At 43.4% G+C, this 13,067-nt stretch overlaps 1 protein-coding gene across 1 annotated transcript; it reads left to right on the top strand.

The window, feature by feature from the left end:
- Window positions 1-4,562: 4,562 nt before the first annotated feature.
- On the top strand, window positions 4,563-9,609 carry KLHL31 (kelch like family member 31; the record flags this gene model as incomplete). The annotated part of the gene is made up of 2 exons (XM_080699844.1): window positions 4,563-5,734; window positions 8,877-9,609. The coding sequence occupies 2 exons, from the start codon at window positions 4,563-4,565 to the stop codon at window positions 9,607-9,609; spliced, it is 1,905 nt and encodes a 634-aa protein (XP_080555970.1).
- Window positions 9,610-13,067: the final 3,458 nt, after the last annotated feature.

Genomic DNA, 13,067 nt, shown 5'->3' with positions numbered 1-13,067 from the left:
TTATTAAAAATTTGTATGTAGAGGGGCATGGTGGCGCACACTTGTAATCCCAGCATTCGAGAGGCTGAGACTGGAGGATCGTGGTTAGCGGACAGCCTCAGCTACTTAGTGAGGCCCTCTGCAACTCAGTGAGACTCTGTTTCAAAATAAAGAATAAAAAATAGGGCAGGGGGTATAGCTCAGAGGTAGAATGCCCCTGGGTTCCATCCCCAGACCCGCCAAAAAAAAAAAAAATTATATATGACTAATAGAAAGATGATGTTTTATAAAAACAACAAGCCAGGCGTGGTGGCACATACTTGTAATCCTAGCATTTGGGAGGCTGAGATAGGAGGATCGTGGCTCATGGACAGCCTCAGCTACTTAGCGAGGCCTTTGCAACTCAGTGAGACTCTGTTTCGAAATAAAAAAAATAGGGCTGGGGGTGTATCTTGGAGGTAGAATGTCCCTGGTTCCATTCCCAGTGCCGCAAAAATAAGTAAAATAAAATAAAAACAACACACACATATTTGGAAGGTAGAGTAGGTTTAACTGATTAGCTTGAGTAGTCAGACTAGCTAATGTAATACCCAGTTAAGGGCAAGAGAATTTAAACAGAGAGGGTCAGAAGTTCCCATGAGCGGAGCAGTCCAGGGTCAGGCCAACCAGAGAACTCCGGGGACAGCACAAAGGCCAGCGGAGGAAAGCCGTCAATGGGAAGTAAGAGAAAGAGAGCTGAAGATAACTCCAGCCCGCTTCACTCTTGCCTGACCGCAGCTTGCCCCTCCTTTTCTGGAGAGTTCTTAATGCTTCTTAGTGCATGTTAACCTAGCAAATGCAAACCTTTCCCGGCTCCAATATCCTGTTTGCACTGGCCTAACATGGGCTGCCAGATGTCCCCCTGGCAGGCTCAGCCACCTCGCACGCTGAATCATGCCCGCCTGCCCCATCCTGAGGCATTTCCTTTACCTCTAATGATCGTCTCTCCACACCTGCTCATAAAAGTCTTTCCTTTACCAGGACCCAACAAGATTTGTGTTGTCTGCAAACCTTCCTGCCCTTTAATAGCCAAAACACCAAAATAGCCCCTTTCATTTTAATCAAGTCCGAGCACATAGATTCAGTATGTCCCATGTAACCCATGGTTTGGCTTATGTAACCTGTCACCAAATTTTCTAAACTTCCAGGGTTATCCTCGCCATTCTTAAAGCGATTGACTCTGTTCCTCGACATGCATTCCATTTCTGCCGCTGGGTTTTTCGAAATTCCTAGAACACATGTTCCAGAAATTTCCCCGGGTTGCCACGTGCCACTCCTCGCTCTGGGTCATTGTGTGGCTGCCCATATGGCCTCCTGCTCCTGATAACCATTCTCCACACAGTGGTGGCTTTCTCCGATTTAGCAGGTTCTTTTCTTTATTACCAAGGGCATAGCTAAGAAAGGCTGTTTATTACTTTTGATGAAGACGGTTCAAACTTTTTTTAACATTCGCCTTTGCCGGGTACTCTGCTCAACGCGGTGTGAAGACTTCTTCATTAAGCTTTCACTGGCAGCCTTAGGAGGCAGGGACTCCTATTTTCTTCACTTTAGAGATTATCAATAGAAACTTTGAGAGGTTAGGTAATTGACCACACTGTGGACAAATAGGAGAGTTGGTACTGATGTTGTATTTTCCTTTCTTTTTTGGGGGAGAGGGGGGATGGAACCCCGGGGCATTCTACCTCCGAGCGACACCCTCAGCCCTATTTTGTTGTGGGTTTTTTGTTGTTGTTTGTTTGTTTTTAGTCTTAATTTTGAAACAGGGTCTCACTGAGTTGAAAAGGGCCTCACTAAGCAGCTGAGGCTGGCTTCTGAGGCTGGCTTCAAACCTGTGCAATCCTCCTGTCTCAGCCTCCCAAATGCTGGGATTACCAAGCATGCGCCACCACACCTGGCTTTTTTTCTTTTTTCTTTATTCTTTGTGTGTGTGTGTGTGTGGTACTGGGGCTTGAACCCAGGGCATTCTACCTCTGAGCTACTCCCAAGCCCTATTTTTTATTCTTTGTTTTGAAATAGGATCTCACTAAGTTGCAGAGGGTCTAAGTTGATGAGGCTGGCTGAGAACCTATTATTCTACTGTCTCAGCCTCCTAAGTACTGGGATTGCAAGTGTGCACCACAATACCCGGCATTATGCTGTATTTTCATTATTATTCTGTTTAAAATATTATCTGATTTCCTTTGTTGTTTACTATTTGATTCATAAATTATTTAGAAGTATATTAACAATAGTTAATCGTTTTTAGCTAGACATGGCAGACCAACGTGATAGAAAGGTAAGAAGAAGGTAGAGTTCTTTTTCTTTTAAATCCCATGACAAGCCTAGCGTGGTGGCGCACACTTGTAATCTCTGTGCTTGGGAGGCTGAGACAGTAGGATTGCAAAGGTTTGAAGCCAGCCTCAGCTACTTAGTGGGGCTCTCAGTAACTTAGTGAGACCCTGTTTCCAAATAAAATATAAAATAGGTCTGGAAGTATAGCCCGGAGGTAAAAAGCCCCTGAGTTCCACCCCCAGTACCACCAAATAAATAAAAAAATAAATCCCATAGCAAAATCCTACAGTGCATATAGTATGAGTCTCACTAAATTTTGTCAAATATGTATCTTAAAATATAATAGATGTCGGCTGGGCATGATGGCACACGCTTGTAATCCCAGTGCTTAGGAGGCTGAGACAGGAGGATCACGCAGGTTCGAAGCCAGCCGCAGCTACTTAGTGAGACCCTGATTCCAAACAAAGTATAAAATAAGTCTGGGAGTATAGCCCAAAGGTAGAAAAGTCCCTGGGTTCCTCCCCCAGTACAACACACACACACACACACACACACACACACACACACACACACACTATATATATATATATATATATATATATAGTCACATATATATGTAATAGATTTCATTGCCACTGTGAATAAAATCATTTCCATAATATTTTCTAATTTTACATGGATTCCTAAATATTTATATTTTATTTTAAAAAATCTTTTTTTTTTCAGGTCTGGGGATGGAACCCAGGGACATTCAGCCTCCAAGCTACACCCCCTGCCCTATTTTTTATTCTTTATTTTGAAACTGGGTGTCACTGAGTTGCAGAGGGCCTCACTAAGTAGCTGAGGCTGTCCGCGAACCGCAATCTTCCGAGTCTCAGCCTCCCAAACGCTGGGATTACAAGCGTGCGCCACCACGCCCAGCTAAGGAAAATCTTCAAAATTGTTATCATTCACTTTTTTGTGTGTAGTACTGGGGATGGAACCCAGGGGAATTCTACCTCTGAGCTATACCCTCAGCCCTATTTTTTATTCTTTATTTTGAAACAAGGTCTCACTAAGTTGCAGAGGGCCTCATTAAATAGTGAAGCTGTCCATGAACCCACGATTCTCCTATCTTAGCCTCCCAAGTACTGGGATTACAAAAGTGGGCCACCACACCCAGCTTTACCATTCACTTTTTGATGAGAATAAGCTAAGCCCTCCAAATGCTGTACAATTATTTTATAATTAGTGTACAATTGGAGCAAAGAAGAGTTGTTCGTTTCTGCTATATAATAATTACTTGGTAACATACTTGCTAGGAGATCTCATTTGATAATATAAATCTCTCTTGAATTTCTTTAAAATTGCTCAATACTGCAGCAAATTGTCAATAAAATATGCATCTAGTTTAATGTGACTTGAAATCTATTTTGGAAGAATAATATCCTTTATGCCATTAAAAAAAAAACTATTATCATATGTTCAGGCCAGTGTACAGTAACTTAGCAAGACCTTGTTTCAAAATAAGAAGTATAAAGGCCTGAGGATATAGCTCAAAAGTAGAATGTCCCTGGGCTCAATCTCCAGTACAAAAAAAAAAGGCAAAACAAAAACTATTACCTTATGAAAAAGGTATGTTACTACAATAACATATGCATACCTATGTTCATAGCAGCACAATTCTCAAAAGCCAAAATATGGAACCAATATAGGTCTCCATCAACAGATGAATGGATTGCAAAATGATGAGAAATACACACAATGGAATTCTACTCAGTAATAAAGAAGAACAAAACCATGTCGTTCGCAAGAAGATGGAAAGACCTGGAGAACATTATGCTTAGATCAGCCAAGCACAGAAAGAGAAGGGACTTATGTTTTCTCTAATATGCCCAAACTAGGGAGTATTAGGAATACCAGAGGGACTCCAGATGATGGAGGGGAAACCTCAGCAAAGCCAGAAAGGAGAGGTAGGGGAGGAAGAAGGCTGAAATTTATTAATGGAAAAGCTACATTCGTATCTGTGTATACATGTGAATATAACATAGTTAACTCAATATTGGGAGGGAGGGAGGGAAAAGGGGAGGCGGGGGAGAGGGAGGCACGGAGTACTGTGTGAATAAATGCCATTGTCAACATGATTATAATGTGAGATTATAGTGCACCAATAAAAAACAATTAATACCTTCTGGAAAAGTTTCTCAGAAAGTATTTCAAAGTCCAAAGCACAATTAAAATGAAACTGTGTCCTTTTTTCTTTTCTCATTTTTTTTTAGCAAGTTCTTGCCAGCATGGCACCCAAGAAGAAGACCGTCAAAAAGAACAAAGCAGATATCAATGAGATGACCATCATTGTAGAAGACAGCCCCTTAAGCAAACTCAGTGCCTTGAACGGGCTCCTGGAGGGAGGCAGTGGCCTCAGCTGCATTTCTTCTGAGTTAACAGATGCTTCTTATGGCCCCAACCTCTTGGAAGGCTTAAGTAAAATGCGCCAGGAGAGCTTCCTCTGTGACTTAGTCATTGGTACCAAAACAAAATCTTTTGATGTTCATAAGTCAGTGATGGCTTCCTGCAGTGAGTACTTTTACAACATCCTAAAAAAAGACCCATCAACTCAAAGGGTGGATCTCAATGATATCTCACCTCTAGGCCTGGCCACCGTCATTGCGTACGCCTACACTGGAAAGCTGACCCTCTCCTTGTATACAATAGGAAGCATTATTTCGGCTGCCGTTTATCTTCAGATCCATACTCTTGTAAAGATGTGCAGTGATTTTCTGATTCGGGAGATTAATGTTGAGAACTGTATGTACGTCGTCAACATTGCTGAAACATACTCCCTGAAAAATGCAAAAGCAGCAGCCCAGAAATTTATCCGGGATAACTTTCTTGAATTTGCAGAATCAGATCAATTTATGAAGCTTACATTTGAGCAAATTAATGAACTTCTTATAGATGATGACTTACAGTTGCCTTCTGAGATAGTAGCATTCCAGATTGCGATGAAATGGTTAGAATTTGACCAAAAGAGACTAAAGCATGCCGCAGATCTCTTGAGCAATATTCGTTTTGGTACCATCTCTGCACAAGACTTGGTCAATTATGTTCAGTCTGTGCCACGAATGATGCAAGACGCCGATTGTCACAAACTTCTCGTAGATGCTATGAACTACCACTTACTCCCCTACCATCAGAACACCTTGCAGTCTAGACGAACGAGAATCCGCGGGGCCTGCCGGGTCCTTGTCACTGTTGGAGGACGCCCAGGTCTCACTGAGAAGTCCCTTAGTAGAGACATCTTGTATAGAGACCCTGAAAATGGGTGGTGCAAGCTTACAGAAATGCCAGCCAAGAGTTTTAACCAGTGTGTGGCTGTGATGGATGGATTTCTTTATGTGGCCGGTGGTGAAGACCAGAACGATGCCAGGAATCAAGCCAAGCATGCGGTCAGCAATTTCTGCAGGTACTTGGCCTTTTCATTGAAATCAAAATGGTTCACCATTATGGTGAAGTTGTCTTGACCTAGAAGTCCGTCCGTCAATCAGGCCAATTAGCGTAGTTTGTTGGTTTAAACAGTAATAATAATGTCATGTCATATATGCACAGCACCTATGATATATATATATATATATATATATATATATATATATATATACATATTGCATTCGAGTATGTTATGCTCTCAAGATTTCTGAAGCAAGCCTTCAGCTGAAGCAAGCAGGGAAGATATGACCATTCTGATTTCACATAGGTAAAGCCTGATACCCAGAGTAGTCATACCAATGCATAGAAATTCACATTTTCTCATTTCTAGCTGAGTACTCTTCACAGTACGCTGACTTTTTAAAGAAAATGGCTACAAATTTAGTCTTTACCTTGAAGTGGTATAAAATTTTAAAAATACAAAATTTCTTTTGAGTTACCGCTACTGTTAGATTCATAATTGGCAAATAGAATGAGATTATTAAAAATGTGGCAGCTAATTAATTTTAAATACTTATTTGAAGGCTGAGTAACAGAAAAATTTTAATATTTTTGATACATGTAGAAAGAATAAAAACATGTCTTTCAAAAGAAGAATCAAAGCCATATTATTTTGTATATTTATGACAAAAAAGCTTTCATGTATATATATGAAATGTTCACAAAGTCATTCTTATATCATGATAGTAGCACAGTCAAACAAAACTAATGAGCATTTTATTGAAAAAAAAAAAAAAAAACTAATGAGCCAGGTGTGGTGGCGGTGGCGCACACTTGTAATCCCAGTACTTGGGAGGCTGAGACAGGAGGATGGCGCAGGTTAGAAGCCTCCTCAGTTACTTAGTGAGGCACTCGGCAACTTAGTAAGATCCTGTTTTCAAATAAAAATATAAAATAGCTCTGGTAGTGTAACCTTGAGGTAGAAGGCCCAACTGATAAGCAAGAACTGAAAATTTTTATAGTATTTGATGAAAGATATTCTTTATTATTTCATTATACAAAATATAATGTGCATGGCCGGGCGTGGTGGCGCACGCTTGTAATCCCTGCCTTTGGGAGGCTGAGACAGGAGGATTACGCGGGTTCGAAGTCAGCTGCGCTGGCTTAAGAGACCCTGTTTCCAAATAAAAAGTATAAAATAAGTCTGGGAGTGTAGCCTGGAGGTAGAAGGGCTTCCAGGAATCCCAGTACCACAAAAAAAAAATATATATATATATATGTATATGTATATATATAATATTGTTATATATAATATATAATTATATATACAATATATATTATATATAATTATATATGTAATATATAATTATATATATATAGTATATCGTTCAAAAGAATCTGAACAATCAATTGATGGGTCTGGGAATGGAGCCCAGGGGCATTCAACCTCCGATGTACACTCCCTGCCCTATTTCTTATTGTTTATTTTGAAACAGGGTCTCACTAAGTTGCGGAGGGCCTCACTAATTAGCTGAGGCTGTCCATGAACCGCCTCAGCGGTCTCAGCCTCCCGAATGCTGGGATTACAAGCGTGCACCACCACGCCCGGCTTTAATCTTTATAACTAGAGTTAAATTTTTATTTGGGAATTAAATTAACATCAGGCTGAAGGAGTGGACTCTGTTTACAATACTTCTGAACTGTGTCAACAAGAAAGAATCAGCTCATTGTGACTGCATTTTTCCCTCCTACTGATTTACTACTAGGATTTGAGTCACTAATTTTTAGTACTGATTTTTTTTTTGGGGGGGGTAGGGTGGTGCTGGGTGTGGAACCCAGTGGCTTTCCACCTCCAGGCTATCCTCCCAGACCTATTTTTATATTTTATTTGGAAACAGGGTCTCACTAAGTTCCTAAGAGCCTCACTAAGTAGCTGAGGCTGGCTTCGAACCTGTGCGATCCTCCTGTCTCGGCCTCCCGAGTGCAAGGATTAAAAGCGTGCACCACAACTCCCAGCTTTTAGTATTGATTTTGATGTTTATAAACCTATAGTCCCAGTACTAAAAAATAAATCTCTATAAACTAAAAATTTACCTTCAAATAAGCAGTGGAACATAAAATAACAAAAATTAAGTTTATAAATATAAATTACATTCATCTTGCTTTGATTTTTGCGGTACTGGAGATTGAACCCAGGGGCATTCTACTTCCAAGCTACACCTCCGGCCCTATTTTATTCTTTTATTTTGAAACAGGGTCTCACTAAGTTGCAGAGCACTTTACCAAGTATCTGAGGCTGGCCGGGAATCTAAAATCCTCCTGTCTCAGCCTCCCAAGTACTGAGATTACAAGCATATGCGCCACCAGGCCTGGCTCCTTAATCTTGTTCTAACAGACCAGAGAGACTTGGTTGAGTGGTTTACTTTACTGCTGCAATGGCCAATATCTTGGCGTACCAATAAGAGGTATCTGAGAAATGGAGAAATCCAGTCAGTCAGCTCCTTAGTTAAAGAGTGAGCGTGAGCTAGGGATGGCTGGCACCGAAGACAGGCAGATTTGATTTGATGTGGGGTTCTCTCTTGTGGTACTCAGCTCCCACCTGTGCTCCACACACACACACATCTATAAAGCCCAGTGGATGCTGGATTCAGTGTCTGGAGGAGAGAGGACTGACAGGTGGGCCTCTGTGGCCTCCTCTCCAAGGAGCTAAAGGAAGTGGTTTTATTTATTTCATATTTTATTTTATTGGTGGTACTGGGGGGTGGAACCCAAGGGCTTTTCTACCTTCAGGCTATACTCCCAGCCCTATATTATACTTTATTTGGAAACAGGGTCTCACTAAGTTGCTGAAAGCCTCACTAAGTAGCTGAGGCTGGCTAAGAACCTGTGCGATCCTCCTGTCTCAGCCTCCCAAGGGCTGGGATTACAAGCGTGCGCCACCACGCCCGAAAGGAAGTGGTTTTATGAACAGATTGGGGAGGAGGATGCCAGCGCCTGCCGCGCCTTTCCCCAAAACCCCGCACTCTGATTGGCTGAACGGGATGCAGGAGCCTCTTCCAGGTGAGGGGCCGCGATGGGCCCCTGGCTTACTTGCAGGGAGGAAGTCAGGATTCCCCCAGGACTCTGAGGGGTAACCACACAGCCTCTCCAACCGAGCTGTCTCACCCCCCTGCCCTTTCCAGATACGACCCCCGCTTCAACAGCTGGATCCACCTGGCCAACATGAGCCAGAAGCGCACGCACTTCAGCCTGAGCGTGTTCAACGGGCTGCTGTACGCCGTGGGCGGCCGCAACGCCGAGGGCAGCCTGGCCTCCACCGAGTGCTACGTGCCGTCCACCAACCAGTGGCAGCCCAAGGCGGCCCTGGAGGTGGCGCGCTGCTGCCACGCCAGCGCCGTGGCGGACGGCCGCGTGCTGGTGACCGGCGGCTACATCGGCAGCGCCTACTCGCGCTCCGTGTGCGCCTACGACCCGGCCGGAGACGCGTGGCAGGAGCTGGCGGCCTTGGGCACGCCCCGAGGCTGGCACTGCGCCGTCACGCTGGGCGACAGGGTGTACGTGATGGGGGGCAGCCAGCTGGGGCCGCGCGGGGAGCGCGTGGACGTGCTGACCGTGGAGAGCTACAGCCCCGCGGCGCGCCAGTGGAGCTACGCCGCGCCGCTGCAGGTGGGCGTGAGCACCGCGGGCGCCTCGGTGCTGCGCGGCCGCGCCTACCTGGTGGGCGGCTGGAACGAGGGCGAGAAGAAGTACAAGAAGTGCGTCCAGAGCTTCAGCCCCGACCTCAACGAGTGGACGGAGGACGACGAGCTGCCCGAGGCCACGGTGGGCGTGTCCTGCTGCACCCTCGCCATGCCCCATAGCGCGACCCGGGAGTCCCGGGCCAGCTCCGTGTCGTCCGTGCCTGTCAGTATCTGAGCGCGCAGCCAGACAGCGCGCGGGTTTGCAGAGCCACGAGGCTCAACTTGGGAGTTAGCGGAAAGGAAAATACGTAGCATTTGCTATAAAGTGCGAGTCCTAAAACATCCAGGCATATGTGGTCTTAAATTCTTTTTTCTTTCTTTCTAGTTTACTTTTTCTTTGCAGTACTGGGGATGGAACCCAGGGGCATTCTACCTCCCAGCTACACCCCCAGCCCTATGAACCCAGGGGCATTCTACCTCCCAGCTACACCCCCAGCCCTATGTTTTATTCTTTTTTTTTTTTTTTTTTTTTTTTTTTTTTTCAGTACTGAGGATAGAACCCAGGGGCATTCTACCTTCCAGCGACAACCCCAGCCCTATGTTTTATTCTTTTTTTTTTTTTCCAGTACTGATTGAGGATAGAACCCAGCATTCTACCTTCCAGCGACACCCCCAGCCCTATGTTTTATTCTTTTTTTTTTTTTTTTCCCAGTACTGACTGAGGATAGAACCCAGGGGCATTCTACCTCTCAGCTACACACCCAGTCTTTTTTTTTATTCTTTCTTTCTTTCTTTTTTCTTTTCTTTCTTTCTTTCTTTTTTTCTTTCGGGTCTGGGGATAGAACCCAGGGACATTCGACCTCCAAGCTATATATACCCCCTGCCCTATTTTTTATTCCTTACTCTGAAACAGTCTCTAAGTAGCTGAGGCTGGCCTTGAACCACGGTCCTCTTGTCTCAGCTTCCTGAGTGCTGGGATTACAAGTGTGAGCCACCACGCCTGGCTTCTTTATTTCAAAACAGGGTCTCACTGAGTTGCAAAGGGCCTAAGTAGCTGAGGCTGTCCTCGAACCTCAATCCTCCTGTCTCATCCTCCCAAATGCTGGGATTACAAGCATGCACCACCACGCCCGGCTTGTTTTGAATTCTTGGTATGGAACAATCTACCTCTGTGGTCCCCCCTCCCACACACACACACACCCTCCCCAGCAAAAGACAAGGCTACAGCCCACCGAAGAAGCTATTTATTTCAATGGCCACTGGGTGGCAGGCGGCGCTCTTCTAAGGCAGCGGGTGGCCCCAAGGTACAACGGTTAAACTCAGATTTGGGTTTTTTCTTCTACCCTTCACTACACGCGAAGCTCATGCGAGCAAGCAATTTTATGATGGAAAGCGTATTTTCCTCTCTGATGTTTTTCCTTAGGAATTTGAAAATAATCATTTGTGGAGGTGTGTGTGTGTGTGTGTGTGTGTGTGTGTGTGTGTGTTGTGTGTGGTACTGGGGGTAGAACCCAGAGGCTTTCTACCTCCGGGCTACACTCCCAGACCTATTTTATACTTTATTTGGAAACAGGGTCTCACTAAGTTGCTGAGAGGCTCACTAAGTAGCTGAAGCTGGCTTTGAACCTGTGCGCTTACAAGCGTGCACCACCACGCCCGGCTATGTGGGGTTTATTTTAAAATAGTAATCTATAGCCACAGGCTTAGGAATTACTTGAGGATAATTTCCTATACTTGGCTGAGTAAAGCATTTTGGAAGGCATCACATGACAGTCATAAGGCTTGAAACAAAATCTGACAGGAAAACAGCAGATTCCACCCAGAGACCGGCTAGTTGCTTAGCTGGGGTTTTCCTCTTCCTCCTCGCTTCAGACCCCAGTATATTTTCTGCCATGAAATCCTACTCTCAGAGAAGGAAGTGGTATTACTTATGAATTTCTTGTGTGAACTTAAGTCATTTTATTGTTTTCCCAAGAAGTATTTGTATTTATCCCTTGTGCTCTATTAAAAGAATTTTAAGTATCCTGGGAGATTTACCATCACCTTAATATCGACATGTTAAAGGCAGCCTTAACTTATGTAAGTCCTGAGAAGCTCACCAAATGAAACTCTGTCCCTAAGAACCATTAAAATTTAACCTGAATGTTATACAGCCAGCAGCGATACCCTTATGTGCCCCACTCTTACACAATGAGAATGAATTCTTGGTTTGGTGATTTCTGGATGAATGGGTCTCCTGTCGGTAAATGCCAGTGTTTCCCATTTCACACCTAGCCTCTTGATTTCTTAACTAAAAATCCAACACATTCATTCCACATAGAAGTGTTACAATAAGATGTGCCTGCACTGTTCTTTTTTTGCTGACTTCACAGATGCCATGGTACCTTTGCAAGTCAAAGCACGTCCTCCTGCCACCGTTTTTCTTGCATGTTTGCCAAATTGGAGAAAAGGCAATGATTGTAGTAAATGAGACCTATTTTCCTTTCTTATGACTTATCACTTTATTCTTTGATAGTTTGTTTTGGAGAGAAAGTGGTCTATCAATTACAAGTTATGTACAACTGGATTCTTTTTTTTTTTTTTTTTTTTTTTTTGGTGGTACTGGGGATGGTCCCAGAGGCTTTCTACCTCCAGGCTATACTCCCAGACCTTTTTTATATTTTATTTGGAAACAGGGTCTCACTAAGTTGCCGAGAGCCTCACTAAGTAGCTGAGGCTGGCTTCGAACCCGTGCGATCCTCCTGTCTCAGCCTCCCAAGCGTGGGGATTACAAGCGTGCGCCACCACACCCGGCTGTACAACTGGATTCTGAAAAAATAAACTCTGAAGAGTTTAAGGACTAAACATCAGATTATGGAAATAAAACTTTGTTTTCGCTAATTCCATCCTCTCCCACATTGTGTAAATAAGTTATTGCTAGAGTTGTGCTATTTATATCTAAAATTCAGTCAGCCCTCCCTATTCCCTCATTACACATCTGTGGATTGGAAATATTTGGGGGGAAAACTGCCTCTGTGCTGAAAATGTACAAACTACTTTTTTGGTCATTTTCCCCTAAACAACAGGGTATAACAACCATGTTGTTTTTTACATCGCATTTACATTGAATTAGTTATTATAAATACTATAGAGATGACTTAAAGTAAACCAGAGTATGTGAATGGGTAATATGCAAATACGATGCCATCTTACATAAAGAACTTGAGCATCCATAGATACTGGTATTTTGGAGGGGGAATGGTCCTGATGCAATTTCCTAAGGATATTGAAGGGTGACTGTATTTTATTTCAACTGTGAAAAGTGGTTTGTAATAGTATACTTTGTGGAACAATTTTATATCATTGCCCCTTCTGAGAAATTCAATCTCTGGGTAGTTAATCGTGATACTCAGGTGCAGCCTACCGTACTGCAAAATAAGATAATAATAGATATGATGCTGCAGAATAACAAATGAGATATAATACTACAAAATGAAACCTATAAGTACTGCAAATTAAGAAAAGACATTATCAGACACCAAGTTGTTTCCTCACCTTAATGTGGGGAACGAGGTGTTTCACCAAGTACGGAGCCGATTAACTACACCTGCTCCCTTGACTTCCATATGCCCAGGCCAGAAAATAAAGCTCTGTGAGCAGACAGTTTCTGAAGCCAGTTAAGTCACTGAACTCTTAATTTACCTATAACACAGC

Source organism: Muscardinus avellanarius, assembly GCF_963383645.1.
Source record: "Muscardinus avellanarius genome assembly, chromosome: 8".
NCBI classification, from domain to species: Eukaryota; Metazoa; Chordata; class Mammalia; order Rodentia; family Gliridae; genus Muscardinus; species Muscardinus avellanarius.
This window is presented reverse-complemented; position numbering and strand designations above follow the sequence as displayed.